General features: G+C 47.9%; 2 protein-coding genes across 7 annotated transcripts in view; one reads left to right on the forward strand and one right to left on the reverse strand.

Moving 5' to 3' along the window:
- Positions 1–8,857, forward strand: part of MEAK7 (MTOR associated protein, eak-7 homolog) — a 47,043-nt gene extending 38,186 nt beyond the window's left edge. For 4 of the 5 annotated variants that reach the window (XM_064488916.1, XM_010980510.3, XM_064488915.1 and 1 more), the window contains exons 6-8: positions 3,670–3,788; positions 5,242–5,421; positions 5,902–8,857. In XM_064488916.1, the coding sequence (XP_064344986.1) occupies positions 3,670–3,788; positions 5,242–5,421; positions 5,902–6,018 (416 nt within the window). In that variant the 3' untranslated portion in view covers positions 6,019–8,857. The remainder of the gene's footprint in view (positions 1–3,669; positions 3,789–5,241; positions 5,422–5,901) is intronic. The other variant, XM_064488918.1, reaches the window with a different exon arrangement.
- Positions 8,858–17,323: 8,466 nt separating this feature from the next.
- ATP2C2 (ATPase secretory pathway Ca2+ transporting 2) overlaps positions 17,324–23,164 on the reverse strand; it is a 55,613-nt gene continuing 49,772 nt past the window's right edge. Inside the window, exons 21-28 of one of the 2 annotated variants that reach the window (XM_064488914.1) lie at positions 22,618–22,784; positions 22,074–22,142; positions 21,868–21,984; positions 21,413–21,466; positions 20,609–20,756; positions 19,230–19,328; positions 18,928–19,069; positions 17,324–17,570 (exon numbers count right to left, since the gene is read on the reverse strand). In XM_064488914.1, coding sequence (XP_064344984.1) covers positions 17,452–17,570; positions 18,928–19,069; positions 19,230–19,328; positions 20,609–20,756; positions 21,413–21,466; positions 21,868–21,984; positions 22,074–22,142; positions 22,618–22,784 — 915 coding nt within the window. In that variant the 3' untranslated portion in view covers positions 17,324–17,451. The remainder of the gene's footprint in view (positions 17,571–18,927; positions 19,070–19,229; positions 19,329–20,608; positions 20,757–21,412; positions 21,467–21,867; positions 21,985–22,073; positions 22,143–22,617; positions 22,785–23,164) is intronic. The other variant, XM_031457962.2, reaches the window with a different exon arrangement.

Consider the following 23,164-nt stretch of genomic DNA (forward strand, 5'->3'; position numbering starts at 1 on the left):
TCTGTGCCAGACCTTGAATGCCCTGGATGGAAGGCCCTAAGTAAATCCTTCTGCTCCTCAAAGAAGGTGCTCCGATAAACGCTTTTAAAGGGCTCTTTGAAAACACTCACCTCCTGGCAGTGGGCTGTCCTCGTACTCAGAGGTGAACCTTCCTTCGCAAGATTGATGTCACTGCATGTTTCCCAGTGTGTGGCCTGGGCTGCCCGGGTCTGTTCTCACGAGGTCTCCTGGGGGCCAGTGGCTATGAGATGGAGGGCTTTTCCTAGTGACTCTGAGCAGCCAGATCCAGGCCCACCCTCACTGTCCTGGGCCAAATGAGACGGCCTGGCCGTAGCAGTTCGGGGCGGTGGGTGAAGGGATGGGACTAACACCCTCCACGCTGAGTCAGCAGAAGGGAGGACCCAAGGTTCTGAGATGTGAAAGACTGGGTAGAAATGCCCCATGCCCCTCTGGGGCGGGGTCTGCACATCAGAACCACACTGTCATCAGTTGCTGTTTATTCTGCCCGTGCCCCCTCCCTGCCCCTTTTCTCCACCCTGCTCTCCCCTGTGTTATTGCAGGTGCCTTCTAACTGGCCCTCAGCTCTTAGTCTCACCAGTCCAGTCCCTTTGCCACATCCCAGTATACCCAGTGTGGTGCTCTTCCCCTGGTGACCCTCAGACAGTCCCCTCACTGCACTCAGAATGGCACTCCCTTTATCTTCAGCCTCACACCCCTCCTTCTCTCCTGCACTCAGTGCTCAGTCTCACTGAACTACCTGCAGTTTCCAGAATAGGCTGCACTCTCGTCTCAGGACTTGGCACACATCTTTCTCCCTCTTCCACCTGTTTGCACAGCCAGCTCCTTGTCGGGACTCAGTCCAGGGTTACCTCCTCCAGGAAGCCTTCTGGACCGCACGAGGGCCGTGCGCTCCTTGTGGTCCTGTGTCAGATTGCATGCCTCTGGAATTGTTCCCATCTTCCCTGCACTAGAGAGAGCTTCTGTCAGCCGGGGAGCCGTGTCCAGGTGCAGAGGCGCCATTGTGGGAAAGGTTTTAGCAGCAGTGGGTGGCTATTGTCTGGGATGGGTGGAAGGGATCATGAAGTGACTGTTGGGAGCCTCTATCCTTGAGGTCTGGTTGTTTCCAGAATTTGGTTTTCTCTAGGTTTTAATCTAGTTGCTGCTACCAGCCCTCCCCTGCTGTTTCAGGGTCCACAAGACTGCTCACACATCAGTGTTGTACTAGGGGGACTCGGGGACTCAGCACACGGCTGTCATCACAGCGGGTTTATCACAGTGCGAGGATGCAGAGCATGATCCGCCCAGGGGACAGGTGTGAGGGGTGAGGTCCGGGGGAGCCTGGCTCCAGTCTCCAGCTCCTCCCCTGGGGAGTTGCACAGGACACGCTTAACTCCCCCAGCAGCACGTTGTGACAGCACATGTGCGGTGCTGTCCATCAGGGACACATTAGAGATTCAGGGCCCAGTGTTTTTACTGGGGGCTGGTCACGTGAGCACCCTCTTCCCGACATGCACGCAAACCCCAGACTCCCAGCAGGAATCTGGCATGAACCACACTGTTTGTACACACGATTTAGGCACGGGGAGCCACTCGTCAGTCCTGGGAGTGGGGGAGCCGTCCCCAAATCCAAATTCCTGGATACCAGCTGAGGGCTGACCTTGGAAGCAAGCCTTTCTGGGGACCCCAGTCTTAAGCCTGCTGTGGGTGCTTCTGCACACCTACCTCTCCCTGTCACAGTGTCACAGTGAGGGGGAGTCTGGGGAGTGACAAATTGGGGCTCATGTGATTGAAGGTGCTGCATTAGGATGTGGAAAAACTCCGAGAATCATTATTGTAGATAAAACTTCCACTTCTTCCAGCTCCTTTAATATTAACTCAGGGTCAGCTCTGCTGTGTCTTAATATTTTATTAACAAGCAAAATTCATCTTGAAGAACTGTGGAAACCATGCAGTTACCAAGTTTTCAAACTTGAGCTCATTCTGTTATGAAGCATGAGGATGGAATTCCAGCAGAGGGCAACCTAGCTTCACAGATTGTGGTCAAGTTCAGCACGTTCTTGTCCGTTTGTCCAGAAATTGTCACCTTGAATAGTTGAGCCTTGAAGTGATGTGACAGCCACAGGGTCACTTCATTCTCATTTCTGTTGTCCGTGGGACAACTGAAGGCCTGAGGCTCAGGGCTCAGCACACAGCCACTGAGTCCCGCTCTGTCCTGGGCTAGATGCTTAACGTTACTCTCTGGGCCTTGGTTCCTCAGAACCGTGGGGAACTGCAGCTTGTAAACCATCGGGCAGTGCGTGTTGTTGTCATTTTGAGAGTCGGGTGAGGAACCCTTCTGTGGGATTGATGTTTTCGCAGGTTGTGTGACTCCTTTGTCCTTGCCCTGCACCCTAGAGGGTCATCTTCTCCATGTGGCCGTCCCTTCAGAGCATGGACCTAAGGATGGACTAGAGTGGGGTCTTTTGTAGCCAAGGGGCCTACACTCTGTGTCACCTCACTTAGCATCCAGGACCCAGTAAATATTGATCGAAAGTCAGCCTTAGGATTGCAAGGCCAAGTGCCTGGAGCTGCAGGTGGGCCAGACAGTTCCCTGAGTCCAAACCCAACCTTCTAGGGGTGCATGGACTCAAGCCTAAGTCTTTAGCCTGGAGGGAATCCCTGACTCCAGGAACCCTTGAAGGAGCTAAGTCTCTGCAGAGGTCCCCCCAGGGCCCATCTGGATTAGAGGCCTAAGTGTTACTGGTCCTGATTGTCAGTCTAGGCCCATCTCCTGCCGAGGTCTGTCCTCCCCAAGGCCCCTCTGGGATTCCTATCCCCTTTGGTGTCTGCCTTCCACATTTGTGCTCCTGGTCTACTTCATGGAATTCCCTTCCCACCTAATGGATGGGCTGACCCCTAAGTACCTGAGCTCAGTCTTGTGTCAGGTGCCCTCACATTGTCACCATGAGGGGACAGTTCTTCCGGCCAGGATCTCATCACTGAGGGGAGCATCTCTGGTCTGGCTCCTACCTAGCCGGGAACTCCCTGGGTCAGGCTCAACCTGCATCCCTTTCCCTAGTGAGTGAATCAGAGAAGGGAGGAATCTCTGAGACTGAGGATGCTGTTCATTTCCAGAGTTCTGACTGGTACCGCCTTTGAATGGTGGTGTGCCCATGTCTGTGCCTTGGGTGAAGTTCTGATCACCTTTCATTGTGTATCCCCTTCCCTCCCTGGGGGCAACTGTGGTTGCAGGTGTCCTCTCCCCTCTGGATGATGTGCTCTTTTAGGCTGGGGCCAGCCGGACACAGTGTGATGTGCCTACCTGAGGCTGTGTGAACGCTAGGCCAGTACCATTGCCCTTAAGAGGAGACTGCATTTTGTGAGTCTGGGGAGCCACGGGCAGAGCTCCCGACTCCGCTCTCCTGGGTGGCGCTAGCAGGCGACAGCAAGCAGGTGTCACGTTCTTTTTTAGTGGTCACTCTCACGCCGCACCCCAAGTTCATCCTCTGGATCTCCAGGCAGTTACAGGGTCTAGGAACCTGCCCCCAGCGTCTGGGAACCCCATGCACACTGAGGACCTGTGCAGGAAGCCTGTGTGCTCAACCTTCTGAGCTGGGGCCTGTCTCCTGCTTCTTTCTGTGCCTGGCTCCGATGGATGATCCTGCTTCTTTTTGCTCTGGTCACTTTCAGGGGATGACAGGTGCTTCCTGTTCTCCATCTTCCCCCGCATGGCCGTGTATACCTGCACGGGCTACAATGACCACTACATGTACCTGAATCACGGGCAGCAGACCATCCCGAACGGACTGGTAAGGATGGGGTAAGGGCAGGGTATGTCCCCCACTTCATGATGTCCACTGGGATGGAACCGACCCTGACGTGTCCCACAGACACTCCACTGTGCATCAGGGTAGCCGTGTATGTTTGGTTCCATGCACATGCGCAGTCAGTTCCTTCTGCCTGGGGCTCAGGGTGGTGATGCCACGAGTGACAGCTAGGACAGAATTTCTATCAGAAAAACGGGGCCTCTGTTGGAGCGTTTCTGAGGTTTGTGTGCAAAGGACGGATCTGGCCAATTTTCCTGGTCTGTGACCTTCATGGCTGGAGACGCCGCCCTGCCACATGCCTGGGCCATGAGCCAGGGGTGGTGCCACGCTGGGACTGGGCTCCCTGGACCCATCCTGACTTGTCTGCTCCAAGCTCCAGCCTCGATTTGGCCACAGGAAGGAGAGGATGAGGGTGAAGACCAAGGGCGGTAGAGAGGGTGGGGCGAGGGGGACAGGGCTGGGATGGGCGCTCACGTAGTTGCTTAGTTTGGGTGAGAAATGTGTCTGCTGGCAGCATCAGCCTATTTCTTTTCCCTGCTTTGAAACAAAAAGCACCTCTTGGGTTAATCCAGGCCTGTGCCTGGAGAGCCGAGGGTGCAGGAGTCTGGTCCACTTGTCTGCATGCAGAGGGCCCCCTGCTCCTTCCCATGCTCACTGTGCGGCTCCCATGGGGCCGCCTGATGACCCAGATGCCTCCCAGAAAGGGCAGTTGTGTGATGACAGGGGCGAGGGCCTTGGCCTCAGAAGCAGCACCCAGTGGGTCCCCAGTGGTTGTCAGTAATGGACTGAAGGGGAGAAGTGACCCTGAGGTCGGCTGCATTTCCTGCCCTGGTCTCTTGCTCAGTGCTATCTCCTGGCCCCCAGGGCCCCGGGGAGAGGCGGTGGTGGAGGTGGCACCCAGAGCAAGCAATCAGAGAGAATGAACAGCAGTTCTGTTCCTGTTGGCTGCTGGCTTAGAGCCAGCAGTGTGCCGAGTGGTTCCTACCTTCACCAAGGCTGCTTCCTCCTTCCCTCCTTGCTGTGGGCTTCACTGAGTAAGGGACATACCTGCTGGAGCACAGCACCCTGGGTCCTGGTCCTGGCAAGGATCAGCATCCCTGTCTGGGGAGCCTGGACACAGGTTTCCCAGCATCAAGTGCTGCGTAGACTTCTCTTATTTTACTGGTTTAAGTCTGTAGGCCTGATGGTCTGTGTTTTTTTGTCCTTTGCTGTCACCTGTATTTCCTGCCAGTGCAGCCCCATGAGAAAGTGGGAGTCAGGACACCTTGATGAATTCTCTAGGAACTTGTAATGGGATACTTAAATTGCACCAATCTATATATTTCACAGTTAAAAAAAAAAAAAACAAGGAAGAAAACCGCATTCATTCCTTCTCTGCCCCCGTCTCAGCCAGCACGAAGGCCGGTGTGGGCTGAGGATGTCTGATGCTTTGCAGGGCATGGGCGGGCAGCACAGTTACTTCGGGCTGTGGATCGATTTTGATTTCGGGAAAGGACACAGCAAGGCCAAGCCCACTTGCACCACGTACAACAGCCCTCAGCTGTCAGCCCAGGAGGACTTCCGGTTCGAGAGGATGGAGGTGTGGGCGGTGGGAGACGCCTTGGTGACACAGCCGGTAAGTGTGGGGGACATTTCTCCACTTCCTCGACTTTACCTCTTTTCTTCCTCCATCTAGAGATGGTTTATTCCACATTTGTTTCCAGCAGCTGTTCTGGCCAGGGGATGCCAGTGGGTGCAGAACAGAGCTGGGAGTCCTTTCTGGGATCTGTGGGGGTCTAGTAGAAAGACTCACCTAGGGAGGTGGGATCCCGAGTTATGGGGGGCTTGTCTGCAAGAAAAGCAGGGTCTGGGGTTCCCTGTCATTCCAGGGTTCTGTGATGAGGCATTGTTGGGCCCCCGCATCTGCCCCTGCACCTCATCACTTCACCAAGAGGGCGTCCCCGGTTAGGGGGCACTCAGTAGGAGAGCTAGAGCCCCCACCAAGTTTTCCTTATGGCAGCAGTAGGATCCTGATTCCACTCTGATAAGCTTCACACCAGTGGGGCATGACTTACTTTTTGTCATTGAACACACCTACCCTTCCTTTCCTCCCAAGGCCAAGAGCAGCAAGAGCATTCTGGACGTGGACCTTGAGGCCCAGAGCCTGTTGGAGATCAGTGGGCGGAGTCGCCACAGCGAAGGGCTCCGGGAGGTCCCGGAGGAGGACCAGTGATGGGGAGCCCCCAGCGTGGGCCTTCCTTGAGCTGGAGCACAGCGCCCCCAGAGAGCACACAGCCTGAAAACCCTCCCCCACCCCGAGCCGGCTTAACTTTAACATAACGTTTGCTGGTCACGTCCAGGTGGTCCTGGTGTGCTTAATCAGACAAAGTAAAGTTCCTCTGATGCCGTCCATCAATTAGTGGGTGTACCTGCTCCAGAAATCCTTAGTGTCACCTTAGCAACTTGATTCTTACACTTCTCTCATTTCGTATGGATGAACTCAGAAGAAGCTGAGACCTGCTGGGATTAGCTAGCGTGTGTTGGGCATTTGGGTTCTTGCTGTTGGAGGGAGGGGACCCACCCGCCGGGAGTCGCTTGGCCTCTGCTCAGGCCTCCCAGTCCAAAGCCCTGATGTTCCATTTCTACTGGTAGAGGGCAGTGATGTGAATCTGGATGCTTTGGGGAACAGCTTCCTATGACATGGAACTTCTGTATTTTTTAAAAAGCATTAACAGTGTACTAATGGGGGAAATAGCAGAGGGTTTTGAGGATAACAGTAGCATGGGGCTTCAGTAGGTAGTGAATTATCCCTATTGACAGAGCTCTTCAAGAAGCTTTCACATCTGCTTTTTCAGTTTTTAAATGAATCTGTGCTGTGAGTAAAGGGGAAAACTGGGAGAGCTACAGAGAAGCGAAGTTGGGGTGCTCTTACTCATTTAAATATGGGGACATTCGGGGCCCTAAGGCTGAGAGTCCTGTTCGTACGTGTACTGCTGGTCGTAGGAATTAGTGGTCGAGAAACCTGCGTGGGCTCCTGAACTCCTGGCGCTGCCCCCAGAGGGGAGGATGGGTAGTGGATTTGCTTTCAGCAAACCCCAGCGATCCCTAAACGGTAAGGAAGATGGGCCACCTCCTGTCCAGTCCCTCCGAGGCAGTCTGAAGAAACTCCAAGGGCTCATCTTCAAGACGTGTGCCTCTGCCTTTGCCTTTTGCTACACGTTAATCTTCTGCAGATCTGATGAAAATGCTGCATTATTAGAGTTTGCCTCGATTATAAGCCATAGTAAACGGAACTGTTTGCATTTTGCAGGTTCTGCATTTTCTACCAGGAGGCTGATCAAACTTTGCAGTTAACCCTGAGCTGAAGGCCTTGCTAATTAGCCTTCAGAGGAGCCGTGCGAGCTCAGGTGGTGTTCCCAGGGACAGCCACATGATGCCCGCAGACTTGGCCGTGATTGATTTTCCCTGTAAAAAAGCCAGTTTTTTTTAATAGCTTCTCAGGTACATTATGTGACTTCCTAACTGATGGGAAGCAGATATAGCATATTAGGATCCTCGGATATCCTTTCTGTAATCTGGAGAATTAGGTCCTGAGTCTTCAGTTTGTTATGGAATGTTTTTGTCTTTTTTTATAAAAATGCAATGAAATAATACCTCTGTAATAAAAGATCCATTGAATACCACTTACCGCTGCCTCTGTGGCTGTCAGAGGGGCTAGGTGTGTCTGCCGGCCTACTTTCTGCTTTGAGCCTCTTCTAACAAGAGTGCAGGAGAGGGTATAGCTCAGTGGTAGTGTGTGCTTAGTGTGCACGAGGTCCTGGGTTCAATCCCCAGTACTGCCATTAAAAAAAAAAAAAACCTTTTTTAAAAACTTATAAATCTAATTATATTTATAAATACCCCCCCCAAAGTGCAGATCACACATAGAGGCCTGACTGTTTCACTTACACGAGGAAAGGAGGACCTCCAGCCCAGGCTCTTGGTAACCTGGGGGACACTGTCCTTACGGTGGGCGTGGTGTGGCCATGTGACTCCCCATTAGGTGTGGTTCTGAGCACACAAGCCAGTTTGGTGTCAGCCGTGCCTGGGGCCATAGGACCCTAGGACATGAAGAGTTTGTTCTCTGATAAAATGGAAATAAGAATTCAGGTTGTAAGGCTCCATATCCACCCATTTGTTCTCATGGTGTAACATACCACGAGAATAGATGGATGCCCCATCCTTTCTAGGAGCGAGCATCCTGGCTGGGGATGTTCTGTTTGTAGTGAATCGTTGCTGGCGTGGGTATCCTTTGTCTTGTGTGTGTCCTGGTGTGCTTTTGTCTGAGGATAAACTCTTTGAAGCTGAATTATTGGCTCAGAAGTTACAGGCTTTTTAATTTACATATTAACAAACTAACAAACCTCTTTCAACCTCAGTTTATGCTTCCAAATCTTGGAGTGCCCATTTGCCTTGTTTTCACCAACACTATATTAAAATTTAATTTTTGTTTACCTGATACCCAAAACCCATAATTTTATTTTTTATTTCTCTTATGAATGACAGTGAACAGCTTCATCTTTCAAAACCCATCTGCATCATATCCTTCACCTGGTTTTCTAGGGTCTGGGTCTTACTGATTTGCAAGAGTGCTCTTTTGAATGAAGCAAAATAGCATTTGCTGTGTATGGTAAATATTGTTTCCAGTTTGTCTGACTTTATTTTTCTGTACATAAATTTTGCATTTTATGTCATCATATTTGCTAGCATTTTCTCTTAAGTCTCCTGAGATTTGTGATCTGCTGAGGAAGTTTTTCTCCACTCTGAGATTTAAAAAAAAAATCCATCTTTTCTTCTACTACGTCTGTGCTTTCTACTTAGACGTCTAAATCTTTGATCCACTCAAAATGTACTTTAAAATATACCTTTATCTTACCCCCAAATAAATTCCAATACATTTTATATTAAATGGCATGTCTCTTTCCCACCGACTTAAAATGCCGCTTTCTCATAGACTGTATTTCTGTATGAATTTAGATCTCTGTGTCATGTTTTAATTATCGGAGTTTTATGATTAAAAGATGTAAGAGCTAGTCCTCTGTTATTTTTTTTTTGTTTTTAATTTTCCTTCAAATGGTTGCCTGCTTATTTTCTTTGATCTTTGGTAACACTTTGACTACTTCGAAAAAGCTTGATACTGTTTTCGAGATGGCATTAAATGTAGACTAATGTAAGCAGAACTTACATTGGCTAATGCTGATTCTTCCTGTCCAAGAACAGGAGCATCTAAATTTGCTTTCTAAATTTTTCCTGTTGTTGCGGGCACGGTAAGTGGACATTTTCCCCCCTAACTAATGATTGTTTGAACCTAGGAAAGCTCTTGATTTTTCTACATTGTTTGGACTAAATTACCTTTCTGAATTCTGTCTAGTGGTTCTCAACCTTAAGCCTGCATCAGAAACACCTGAGGGCTTCTTAAAGTGCAGACTAGGGGCTTCCACCTACAGGGTTTGATTCATTAGGTCTGGGGAGTGACTTGAGGATTCACAGTGCTAATGAATTCCCAGGTGATGGTGTTATGACTGGTCGGGAAACCTCACACTGAAAAGCCACTGCTATTCATTGTTCTTGATTATCTATGGATTCTCAGGGAGTTTGCAGCTATTAGAATTTTTTTCTAAAAAAAAAACCTTATTTTGCCTTTATTTTCAAAGGATTGCTTTTTCTTTTCTTTTCTTTTCTTTTTTTTAAAGGTATTTTGACATTTTCCTCCTAGCATTTAGAAGCATCTTTCTGTTGTATTTTGGCTTGCATGATTTCTTCTCCTTTTCTCTGGCTTTATTGAGATACAGTTAACACATAAGATTGTGTAGGTTTCAGGGGTGTACTGTGTCAGTTGTGGCTGTTATGATGGTATACCCGGGAATAAGGATCATTTTTCTGCTTTTCTGATTTCTAGACCTTTCATTTCTTTCTCATGATTAATTGTATCAGCAAATACTTTTAGAATTTTAATAATGATGGTGCATCCTTCTCATTCCTGACTTTAATGGAGATGCATCGCCTTTTATCATTAAGCATGATGCCGGCTTTTGTTTTGAGATGTTTCTCATTTATATATTTACTTTTCATCCAAAGAAAGTACCCATTTGTATTTGTTATTAAGAGTGTCTATAAAGAGTAGATGTTGAATTTTATAAAAAGCTTTTTTTGATATTGTTTTTTATATGCATTTTTAAAAGCCTTTTATTCATGTTTTATTTTTTAATTTTTTAGAGGGGAAGGTAATTAGTTTTACTTAATTTTTTTAGAGGCGGTACCCCGGAACCCAGGATCTCGTGTGTGCTAAGCATGCGCTCTACCATTTGAGCTATATACCCTTCCCCCTTTTGTTATTTTTTATTGAAGTGTAGTTGATTTACAGTGTTAGTTTCATGTGTACAGCAAAGTGATTCAGTTATATGTACATATATATATTTTCAGATTCTTTTCCATTATAGCTCATTACAAGAAATTGAATATAGTTTCCTGTGCTATACAGTAGGTCCTTGCTGGTTATCTATTTTATATATAGTAATTTGTATCTATTAATCCCAGAGTCCTACTAATCTGTCCCTCCCCACCCCTTTCCCTCCTGGTAACCACAGTTTGTTTTCTATGTCAGTGAGTTTGTTTCTGGTTTGTAAGTAAAATTTGTATATTTTTTTTAGATTCCACATATAAATGATGTAAATATCATATGATACTTGTCTTTGTGTGATTATGCTTAGTATGGTAATCTCTAGATCCATGCATGTTGCTGTAAGTGGCATGGTTTCATTCTTTTTTATGGCTGAGTACTATTCCATTGTATATACATTCCACAACTTCTTTATCCAGTCATCTACGAATGGGCATTTAGATTGTTTCCATGTCTTGGCTATTGTAAATAGTGCTGATGTGAACATTGGGCTGCATGTGTCTTTTTGAATTACAGTTTTCTCCAGATATATGTCTGGGAGTGGGATTGCTGGATCATATGGTAAGTCTGTTTTTGTTTTTTTAAGGAAGCTCTATACTCTTTTTTTTTTTTTTTAGCATCCATGATTTTCTTCAGTTATTAATAAGAAATACGAAATTAGTAAGGTTCCAAATATTGAGCCATCTTTGTGTTGTAACTATCACTCTCCTAGTGTGTTAATTCAGTTGGCCCATGTTTGCCGCTTTTGTGGCAGTGTGTATAAATGAGTTGGTCTGTGGTTTATTTGTTTTGGCCAGATTTTTTGTTAAGTTATGCTTTAAAGTTGTGCTGGTCTTACAAAAATAACTTAGAATCTTTCCTTTTCCAGTTTCTAGAAAATGCAAGTGGAAAGGAGTTCCTTAAAGTATGGATAAAATTCATCTGGTATTTTTTGGTTTGATGTTCGAGGGAAGGGGTTAACTCTTGATAACCTCATCCGTTTTTTAAAAAAATCATCTGGGTTGTTTGAAATCTCTGCTGGGATCAGTTTTGATGATTTTTAAATTTCTTAGTAAATTTTCTGTTTCATTCAAGTCTTCAAATTAATTTATGTAAGATTGACCAACATATTTGAATTTTTTTTTTTTTTACTGTTGTGGATTTTTTTTTCTTACAGATTCCTTTCCTTTTTTTTTAGATTAGATTCTACCAATTTTGTTTTTAAATTAATCTTGCTTTTATATTATTTCCTCCTGCTTATGTTTGACAAATCAATTTTTAAAATTTGATTATTAACCAACTAAACAAAAAGACTGAAAGTAAATGAATATGGAGCTGCTCTTTTTCCTGTGAGCTCTGCTTTATGGAATAGCCCGGCACAGGCTCTGAGCTTCTGGATTTTCTGCAGTTCTATCTCAATTTCCTCTTGGGTCCCAGAGTTTTAACATATTGGTATGCTAGAGAATTTCCCCACAACTTCTGTTATGTTGTTTTGTTGAATGGCGATTAGAGAATCATCTGTGTTCTGTCTACTTGGAATCAATTGAGATTCCAGCTGTGTCCTTACCTGTGGCAGGTTATTGGTGAGAGAGGTCATCAGTGTCTACATTTTGGAATCAGTTTGTGTCCTTACCTGTGGTCCATTAAGAGTATCCTAAAGAAGTTTCTGTGTCTTTCCTTAATTTCCCATACTGTGCTCTTTGAATTTGGATGTTGGGGCATACACAGGCTTATCAGATTTTTGGTGGTGATTATGTCATTAATTTCCCTTCTTCTCACTGAATGCTTTTGGCCTTGATTTTGATCTTGTCTGACATTTATAGAATCACCCCTGTTGTGTGTGGTATTGTCTGCATTTGCCTAGTATATTTTTGCTCAATTTTTGAGTCTTAATTTTTTCCCTTATAAACTTTATTTTGAAATGATTTTAGATTGACATAGAAGTTATAAAAATAGTAGAGAGGTCCTATGTACACGTCACCCAGCGTCCTCCAGTGAAAACATCTTAAAGAACCATTGCACAATGATCAAAACCAGGAAATGGGTGTTAATGCAATACTATGAACTAAATAGCTCAAACCTTACTTGAATTTCACCAGTTTTTCCATAGTACCTGATTTGAGGCAAACTTGAGACTAAGGGCACAGTCCTCCAGATGGCAAAGTCTGCCCAAGACTTCTGACCCCAACTGGAAATTGAGGGAACTCCTCAAACCACCCTCAGTTTGGATAATTCACTAAAAAGAAAAAACTCACTGAAATCTATCATACTGACAGTCATGTTTATTACAGGGAAAGGATGCAAATTAGAACCAGACAAAGGGAAGAATCTGGGAGGGTTGGAAACACAGAGCCTCTGTCATCCTCTCCCTGGGAGTCCTTCTGGAGAGGCACTGCACCTGAGAGTGGTCTTGGGGACACCTGCCACAGGTTATATGAAATTTTATTCCATGTGTAGAGGAGTGAAACTACCACTGCCATCAGGATAGAGAACTGCCCCATCACCCCCCAAAGTCCTTCATGATCTCCCTTCCCCCCAGTGACCTCAAATACATTCTCCATCATTGTAATTTTGTCATTTTGAGAATCTAATGTCAATGGAACCATGTATTATGTAACCTTTTAAGACTGGATACTGTCACTCAGCATAATGCCCTTGAGATCCATCCAAGTTGTCCTGTGTATGTTCCTTCTCATTATTGGGTAGGATTCCATTGTCTGGATGCAGCTGTTTCTTTATCCATTCACCCTCAAAGGACATTTGGTTTCTAAGGCTTGGCTCTTATAAATAAAACTGCCATGAACTTTCACATACAGATTTTTGTGTGAACGTAAGTCATCTTTAGGATCAGTATCTAGGAGTAGAATTGCTGGGTCATATGCTAAGTGTATGTTAAACTTTACAGGATGTTGCCCAACTGTTCTGCAGAGTGGCTGCAGCATTTACATCCCCATCAACAATATATACAAGTTCCAGATGCTCCACATCCTTGGCAGCACTTAGTATTGTCAGTATTTTATTTTAGCCACTTTAATAGGTGTGTAATCTCATTGTGGGTTAAAGTTGCATTTCCCTACTGGTTAATGATATTGAACATCTTTTCCTATGCTTATTTACCATGTGTATGTCCCCTGTGGTGAAGACTCAATTTAAGATTTTTCCTCTTTTTCTAAATTTTTTTTAACTGTTAAGTTTTGAGTTTTAAAAAATATTCTGGATCTAAGTCCTTTGTTAGATATGTGATCCGAAAAGTGTTTTTCTTTCAGTATGTGGGTTTAAAAAATTCTCTTAATTGTAACTTTCATGAGTAAAATTTGAAAATGTTTGTGAAATTCAATTTATCAATTTTTCTTTTCTTTTATGGATGGTACGTTGGTATCATGTCTAAGAACTCTTTGCCTAACCCTAGATTCCAAAGATTTTCTCTTTTGTTTTCTTCTGTGTTTTGGGCTATGGCCCATTTTCAGTTAATTTTTGTAGAAGGTGTGAGGGGTTCTTTTCTGCTTATGGATGTCTAGTTGTTCCAGCACCCTGAATTGCTGTTGGATTTTTGTCAAAAATAAATGGGTAATGACTTGTGTGGGGCTAATTCTGGCCTCTGTTCTGTGACATTGATCTGTGTGTGTTACTTTACCAGTATTACCTTGTCTTGATTACTGTAGCTAGACAGTAAGTCTTCAAATCAGGAAATACATTTCCTTTTTCAGAAATGTTTTTGTTCCTTTATCTTTACATATAAATTTTAGAATAAGATTGTCTACGTCTTTTAAAAAAAATCCTTCTGAGCTCTTGATGGGAATTGTGTTAAATCTGTGGGCCAATTTAGGGAGAGCTGATACCTTTACTAGATAGTCTTCCATATGAACACAGCATGTCTCCCCATTTTTTAAGGTTTTCTGATTTCTTTCATTGGCATTTTGTAGTCTGTAGCACACAGACAGATCCTAACCATGTTTTGTTAGTTTATACTTCAGTATTTCAATTTGCGTCATTATAAATGGTACTAAACTGTAAATTTCAGTTTCTAATTATTCATTGCCAGTATATAGAAATACAAGTGATTTCTGTTTGTTAACCTTCTATCTGTGACCTTCCTAGATTCATTTACTGGAAAGGTTTTTGTTTCTAGAGTCCTTTGGAATTTCTGCATAGACAGTGCCACTTGTGAATGAGGCAGTTTTATTTTCTCCTTTCAAATCTTGTTTCCAATGCCTTTCAGTTTTCTTTTCTTGCTGGATTGCACTGCCTAGGAATTCAGTCACCATGCCGAGTAGGGGTGGTGAGGCTGGACATCTTTGTTCTTAATCTTCTAGGGAAAGCACTCAGTCTTTCATCAGGAAGTATGATGGTGGCCTTAGGGTTTGTTTGTCTGTTTCTTTTTGTTTTTTGTTTGTTTTTGGAGAACCTCTCTATTAGGTTCAGGAAGTTCTATTCCTAGTTTGCTGAGTTGTTTTGTTTTTTTTTTTTTTATCATGAATGGGGTTTGAATTTCATGAGTGCTTTTCTGCTTCAACTGATATGACTAATTTTCTTTCTCTACATTATTAACATGGTGGATTACGTTGATTTTTAAATATTGAACTAATCCAAGAATATTGAAATCTTGGATTAAACCCACTTAGTCATGGTGTCTTGTACTTTTTACATATGGCTGGATCCAATTTGCTAATATTTCACTGAGGATTCTTGTGTCTCTGTTCATGAGAGTGTTGGTCTGTAGTACTGTGTGTCTGGTTTTGGTATCTGGGTAATGTTGGCTTCATAAAATGAGTTGAGAAGTGTTTCCTCTACTTTTATTTCCTGGAAGGGACTGTGTAGGATTATTATTTCTTTAAATGTTTAGTAAAATTTACCAGTGAAACCGTCTGGTTTTGGAGATTTCCTTTTGGGAAGGGTTTTAATGACAGCTTCAGTGTTTCTGCTAATTGTAAGATTACTCAGATTATCTATTTTATCTTCAGTGAGTTTAGTTTGTGGTTTTCAAGGATTTGGTTTATTTCATTTAACTTGTTTATGTGCATAACATTGTTCTTAATGTTCCCTTATTGTTGGACAATCTTGAGGGGGTCTGTAGTGATACACCATCCCTGGTTCTTAACATGAGTAATTTGTATCTGGTTTCCTTTGATGCTCCTCTGGCAAGACTGACACTTTCATTGGTCTTTTCAAAGAACTAGCTTTTTGTGAGATTGATTTTTTTTCCATTTTTGCCTTTGACATCATTGTTTTTTGCTCTTCACTCTTTATTTTGGTGACCGGTCCTGTTTGGTGCTATTGATGGGTAGAGTTCTATAAATATAAATCAGGCAAAGCTTCTCAGTGGTCTTGTTCCCTCCAGTACATCTTTCATGAGAAGTGGGTCTTCACTTGAGTGTAATCCAGCTGATCCATTATATATTCTGTGGCTAGCACTTTGTGGCTTATTTAGTAAAAATGAGCCTGTCCCCATTTTTCCTTCTGAAAGCTTTACTGTTTTAGCCGTTCCACTTGTAGTGTCCCTTGGCTTGTTCTGTATGGTACAAGTAAGGGTTACGAGTTCTTTTTGTTGTTATTTCAAGTATCAGTCAACCCTAGTTATTTTTATTACTATTATTTTTAAATGAGAAGCATTTTCTTGGGCCAGCAATTTGCTGAAGAATCTTGAAAAGGGAGAGGGGCAGCAGGAAGTGTCCCTGACTCAGAGGGAAGCCGGCTGTGTGTGACGGGAGTTGGCCTTCACATCTGGGCGGTTGCTGAAGGTTGGTAGCTGTGGGCAGGTATCACCCCTGCACCAAAGGTGTCCTCCCCGGCCAGCCTCCTCCATCGTCCTCTTGCGGGGCTGGCACATGTATGTTTCCACATTGAGCTCTGGTGTCACTTAGTGGGTGGAGGAGCATTGTGACCTCCCCCAAGGGTGTGAATTTTACTTTGGAGGAATGTGGATTCTGCCTGGGAGCTGCAGGGACCTTCACCCTGTCTGGTTGTCACCACCCTGGGCAGCTGGGTGTGATGACTACTTTTATGTGTCAATTTGACTAGGCCACAGTGCCAAGATGTTTCTGGGACTTTTTAGATGTGATTAACCTTTAAACCAGTAGACTTTGAATAAAGCAGATAACCTTCAGAATGTGGATGGGCCTTATCCTATCAGCTGAAGGCTTCAGAGAAAAGATTGAGGTCCCCTGAGAAAGAAGGAATTCCATCTCCAGACCTGAGGGCTGCCTCAGACTTGAGCTGCAAAATTCCTTCCTGAGTCTCCAGCCTGCCGGCCTGCCCTGAAGAAGTCAGACTTGCCACGCCCATCAATCAAGTAAGGCAATTCCTTAGAACAAATGTCTTTCTCTCCTCTCCATCCTATTGGTTTCGATTTCCTCTGGACAGCCCTGATTAATAACTGTGGGGCAGGCAGGTAGCAGCTGTGGCCTCATGTGGAAGATGGAGTTGTTTCTAGTTCTCTGTGGTCATTTTTGCCAGGCTGCAGACCCCTCTGCTCTGCCACGTTTCAGCTGGGACAGTGGCCATGTGTTGACAGTCTCGGGGCCAGTGGGAAATGAGGCCCATTCTCAGGCAGGAGAGGACTATTCCAGATCCTGGTTCTGGAGGGAAAGGACATGTACTGTTCAGCTTTAAGAGCTGAGGCTTTCTTTTTTTTCATGGAGGTACTGGGGATTGAACCCAGGACCTCGTGCATGCTAAGCATGTGCTGCACCACTGAGCTATTTTCCTCTCCCCTCTGGCCTTTAGGCCATCCAGGATGTGGCTTCTCGCCACATACATGGTCATGACCATGGGGCTGTGGGTTAAACCTGGCCACTTGTAGGAAAGTGCTAATCAAAATCATCAGGCCCCTGGCACTGCACTTAACAAAAATACCCAAAGCCCCCATTTTAGGGGTAAGGAGATGGGGCCTCAAACGGGCAGAGAGACCAGAAGCCTGGGCCCTGTCCCCAGCCCGCCAGTCTTCCCATTGCACCAGGGTCTGCAGCACATCAAACTATGGGACAATACATAGCTAGATGTGGTTAATAAAAATCATTGTGATTTAATAAATAGCAAGGTGCTCCTGTGCAGCCCAGGGCCCAGCGGGAGAGCGTGATGGATGGACTCCGGACGGGGCCGGATCTTCCTGCTGGTTTCCAGGAACAACCAGGTAAGGACCTGATGTCATGATGTCCTAAAAATACCCCTTGGAAGAGGCAGGGTGAGGGGAGGGCCACAGTTACAAAAAAAAAAAATAGATTTAGGAGATATTATACAGGTCAGGGGCCACTATACATCTTCCTGGTGAATCTGGGCTTTCTTGGCTCTGGAGCAGAATTTTTCACATAGTTTGAGGAGCTCTGACAAAATGAACACAGACGAGGCCAATCCAGTTAAAAGCAATAGATCTGCCAAAAGGGGAAAAGAAAGGTCAGTGCAGGATGTGCCCAGCTGGCCTGGCTGCAGAGTTCAGGTTCCCTATGCTTGGTTCTCAGTTGCAGACAGAGGTCAGGGGCCCAGGACTTTCCCTTCCCCTGATGGGGCAGAGATCTCCCCAACTCAGGATCCAAAAGCCTGCAGAGCCAGCTCCACAAGGACCAACTGGTCTTTCCAGGTGGCTCAGAGCTGGGTGGGGCGGTATTACCAGCGTCAGCTGTAAGAGACGCCAGGCGCCCCGTCCAGCCCCCTGGCTCGCCCCAGCAGACTGAGCCCTAAATTCTCCCTCAACCCCTCTCCTGGCAAACACTGTGCTCAGGCACAGTCCTGGCACTTTCCTTAGATTTCACAAGCTGACATAATCCTCCATGGATGGAAGCACCTGTAAAAACACTTTTTGGGTTTTTTTTGGTCTGTGCCCACAGGGCAACCCCCAGGGACCCTATCTTTTAGATTTTGGGGGAGGAAAAAGCTGAGTTTCCAGTCTCGCCTGCAGGTTTTCAGAGCTCTTGTTTCCACCACCTCAGATGCCACTGATCATTTCGCAATCCTTCTGGATGAGTGGGGACCCCCCCCCCCCCACCAGTCTGCTTGGGAGGCTGCCTCACCAGCCCCCTTGCCCTGTGGCTTCCCAGTGGGATCGGCCAAAGGAAAGCTAGGGCCACAGGAAGGGAGGAGGACGGGGCGGGCAGTTTCCTGATGCTCTGGTCACCCCCTTTCCAGGCGACCCTCTCCCACTTCTGTTACTACTGCTTCAGACACAGGAGGCCAAGCCACCTGGGCAGCTTCCAAAGAATGGGGATCTGCCGGAAGCCTGGTGAAGATGCAGGGGAGTCACTGTAGTTCCGCACATGGCATGTGTGCTTGGGGTCCAGAGAGCTGGTCACTGCATGTGTGTCCCACTCCTGTCCTCCAGGAAAGTGGGGTCCCAGAGACACAGACCCTGTTAAAACCCCTGAAGGGGCAAACTTACCTCTAAGCTGGGGGCTTGCGGCATGTCACAGGCTGAGCCCAGACTGTAGCCCATCCCGGTGCCACCCCTGGGCCTCACTGTACCTGCTGTGAGCTGAGCCTCCTGCCCCAGGGGCAAGGGGTTGGCTAGGATGCTGAACCCCCTCTGCTTTCCTCCGACTCCTAGCTGGTGCCTCCTCCTCCGTGGTTCCCGAGTTCTCCATGCCCCCATTACATCGCCCCCGACCCAGTGCAGATGCCCAGGCATGAGCCTAGTCCTTTGAGGACAGAATGGCCCCACGTAGGGACCGTGGGCCTAGAAAGCTCTGCAGCTGCCCTGTGCAGGTGGCTCTGGTCCCAGTGACCCCTCCCACTCACCGAGCGCTCCCAGGTTCTCTGTCTGGAAGACCTTCTGCAGGGGTGGCACGTAAATCACGGCCATCTGCCCCAGAATGGACCCGAGCACGGAGTAGAGGAACGTGCGGTTCCTGAGGAAACCAATCTCAAATATCAGCTTGGTCTGTGGAGGAGAAGGGCACGGCCATCACATGCCTGGAGGTGCCTCCACGAAGCAGCTCCTCCAAGCAGAACTGTGAGACTCCGGCAGTGAGAACCGGATCCGGTTCTGCTGGGAAGACCAGGGCAGGAGGGGTTGGGGGGGGAATGGAGCGGCATCTCACCTGGGAGCGGCAGGTCAAGGCGTTGAAGAGGTCGAAGAACACAAAACAGGTAAAGGTCATGGTCGTGGTGCGCGGGGTGCTCGCCTTGTCCTCCGGGATCTGGAGAGCGAGGACACAGGCTGAGCCGGCCCTAACCCAGAGCCTGGGGAGGGAGCTGGCATGCGCAGTGCAGGCCTGGTGTTGCTGCTCCTGTCCTGGCCGCAGTGGGTTCAAGTTTTACTAGGACTGGGTCCACTGGTGTAGCCCAAGGGTGTGGCTCCCACCCACCCTGCGCTACCCAGCACTGTAAGGGGCCATCAGCCCTTCCTGAGGGAGTTCAGCTGCCCTTGACATGAGGGGGTGGAAACCTCGCACATGTAAAGTAGGTGATGTTGCCTTCTAGGAGGTGACCCCTCTACAGTGACACCCACTTAGCAGAATGTCACTTCCTACACTGAAAGCAGAAGACGCCGCCCCCACCAAGAGCTAGGGCCTCAGAGGCTGAATGAACCAAGCGGCTCCCCCCACCCAACCCCCCCCAAGTCAGGACTCATTCTGGCTGACATTGTGGCAGTGGGGCTGCAGCCAAGGGTGAGAACGACTCCTGGGGAGAAGGTTCTGGCAGTTCTCACGTGACTACCCCATTGCCAGTGAGATAGCAGTCACACTCCTCCCTGAGTGCATCTGCTGGACCAGAGGTTCTCAGGAGATGCCCCTTGGAGGGGGGTGGTGTTAAAACAGTCTGACTCGAGGGGTCTCGGGTGGGGCCTGGACATCTGCATCTCACAAGCTCCCAGGGATGTGGGGACCTCACTCTGAGGACCACTGTGTTAGAACAGGAAAGCCTGTGCCTCCCCCACCAGCCCAGGGCTGGACAAAGGCAGCGCCTCTACCATCTTCCAGGGTAGGCGAGTTGCAGGAAAGAGCCAAGCCCCTCTGGCAGGGGCGGTGGGGAGTGCTGGAAAAAAACTGGGTGGTTGTCCAGTGTCCCATCTGTCCTGCCCTTGGGTGACCTGGGGTCTTAACTACCTGGACAGATCACCTAATTCTCCCTCTGGGTCACTGACCTCAGCAGCAGAGCTGCCTGCACCTGTAGGTCACGAGATGACCCACAATAAGATCCCCCCCAAATCACCTCCTGGGAGTCAGACACGAGTTGCTTTTAGTAGATTTCAGATTGTTCCTTGGTGACAGTAGAACGTAGGAGAGGCATTTGGACAAAAGTCTGATTTTTTTTCGCTGCCTATGTGGCTTCACCTCCCTTCTGCAGGTCAGCTCCTCATGCCCACCCCACTCCCCCTGAGTATGTCCATTTGTCTCCCCTCCACCCCCTGCCCCATGTTTGCCCCACACAGACGCTCCGAATACCTGCTTGATGGGCCCACAAGGGCATCCCTTACCTCCTTCCAAAAGATAAAGAGGGTCCCACTGATGATGGTGGTGGCTGACAGGAGGATTCTCAGGACAAGGGCTCTGCTGAGAATTGTGTCCTTGATGTTGCGTGGTGGCTGCCGGAGGGTGTCCCTGTCGACCGGCTCTACCCCCAAGCTGCTCAAAACAAAAACCGGACACAAATAAACCACTGAAAAGACGTGCAGTGGTTAAATACACAAGGACACCTGGAGAAGGTCCCTGTCAGAGGCCTGGACAGGCCGTGACAATGTCTCCAGGTCCTCCCCGGCCCCTCCTGTCTCATGTCCTGGGCCGTCTCCCTAACCACCCAGCCCCTTGGCTCCTCTGGGTGCCCCTAACCTGGACCCCACCCTCACCTGTCCCCAAGCCTGGAGACAAAAAACCCACACCCTCTAGCTGACCACGTAGTCCTGAACCACACCTGGTTGTTCCTCAGAGGCAATTTCCATGACCTAGACACCACCCCCACCCCAGGGTGGGTCTGGCCAGGAGAAAGGGGGTCCAGCCCTGCCCACTGAAGAGCTCCCATCAGTGGGAGGAGGCTGAGGCGAGGCCCTCTCTGAGCAGATGTTGCAGAGTCCAGCTTCGCTCGCAGCCCCATCCTGAAGGAGAGCATGTAGGAGAGGGGACCCTTGCGCTGGGCATGGGGGGAAACAGTAGGACCCTCTGGCCAGCTGTCACTTGTGATGATTAATGGTAACAATTCAGCTGCACCGAGAATACCGCCCACTACGTGCTCCAGTGCACTGAAGCACCTCGCTTACTCATGCAGGCTTCCCGAGCACACCCACCTGCAGCATTCAGCCAGCCTCACTCTTCTGTTCACCCAGTCACTTCCTGAGCACCTACTAGGGCCAAGCACCATTGTGGGAGCCAGGAACAAAACAAAACCCTTGCCTCCAAAAGGGAGATGAATTATGATCAGGTAAACCAGGACATATGTTCCCTTCTAGGGAAAAATAAAGCAGGGCAAGGTGACTGGGAGGGAGGAGGCTGCTGCTAGAGCAATAAGGGAGAAATTAACAACGTTGTAAATCAACTATACCTCACTTTAAAAAAGTAATCAGCGAGGACTTCTTGGAGGCAGTGACCCCACATGAAGAGAGGGCTATGCGGGTAGCCCAGGGAGAGCACTCCAGGCACAGGGGCAGAAAGCTCCATCCGCCTGCCTGCCTGCCCACCCAAGCACTGCCTCCTGTGTCCCCCACTCTGCTCTCTCCACGTTCCCATCAGCTGGCTGCCTCACCTCTGTGCCGGCGGCCCGTCCATGATGATGTTGATCCAGAGGATCTGCATGGCATTGAGAGGGCTGGGGAGGTTGCACACAGTAGACAGAGTGATGAGGCTCAAGGCTGAGATGCTTCTGCGGGGCACACACACAGCACCATCACCAGCTGCTCCCAGATGCGCGCACAGCACCAGGCACCCTGGGGTACGCTGGCTTTGACTTACGTGCTCAGCTGAAATCGGACGAAGTTCTTGATGTTATGAAAAATCCCCTTGCCTTCCTCCACTGCATTCCTGCAAGAGAGGAGAAAGCATTTATCACAAAGAGGGCCTGGTGGGAAAGTTCAGCCAGCTCTGGGCAGCTGCTAAAGTGACAGTGTCACCCAGAGGTGATGTCATCCTTGCCCCCCCCTCCATCCCTGTTTCTCCTTGCTGGCATTCTTGGAGACATACCAAGAGAGGATGATGATGTCCTAATAGGTGACATCAGTTCCTGGGGACTGGTCTTCCAAGCCACAATTACCCTTCCGTCCAAAGATTATAGGTCATTCTCTCATCCAAGTCAGGGACCCAGCCCTCGCCCAGGGCTCCTGAAGTGCACGCTGCCCCTTGGGGATTCCCAAGGAGAAAAGGCCCCCATGACCCTGCTTTCAGTAGTGGGTGGCCCCAGGGACACCTTGTATATCCATCAGAGCAGATCCCAGGGCTGCCACCCCAGGCATTTTTGCCACTAAAAAAAAAAAAAAAAAACACCTAAAGAGCAACTTACATGATGGCTGAGAAGTCATCATCCACCAGGATCATGCTGGCGGCCTCCTTGCTGACGTCCGTCCCCATCTGCCCCATGGAGATCCCGATGTCTGCCGACTTCAGAGCGACAGCATCGTTTACTCCATCCCCTGTCATGGCCACGATCGCCCCCGACTCCTGCAAAGCCTTTGCAAAGAGGAAACCAGTGGAGGCAGCATGAGGACCATCCTTTTCCAGAACCTTCCTTGGCATCACCACGCCAACTAATAACTGGCTCGCCATCTGGTCCTACAACAATGAAGTCACCAGCCACTGCAGTCACTGACCTTCGATTCACCCTGGAGGGAGTTCAGGGCAGAGATAGGGAATGAGGTGCTCTGTGCTCTGGGAAAAATTGGCAGAAAGAGCCTTCAGATACTCTCAGGGGGAGATTTTATGAGCCCAATTTTCTTGCATCTTCTCATATCTAGGAAATCTCTAAGATCATTTGTGACTAGCAGCAACCTTCTGCCAAAATGTGTCCTTGATGGCACATACCCTCTTTACTAAGGCTCTCTTCCTGGTTG

This window comes from Camelus dromedarius, chromosome 9 (genome assembly GCF_036321535.1).
Source record: "Camelus dromedarius isolate mCamDro1 chromosome 9, mCamDro1.pat, whole genome shotgun sequence".
Lineage (NCBI taxonomy): Eukaryota > Metazoa > Chordata > Mammalia > Artiodactyla > Camelidae > Camelus > Camelus dromedarius.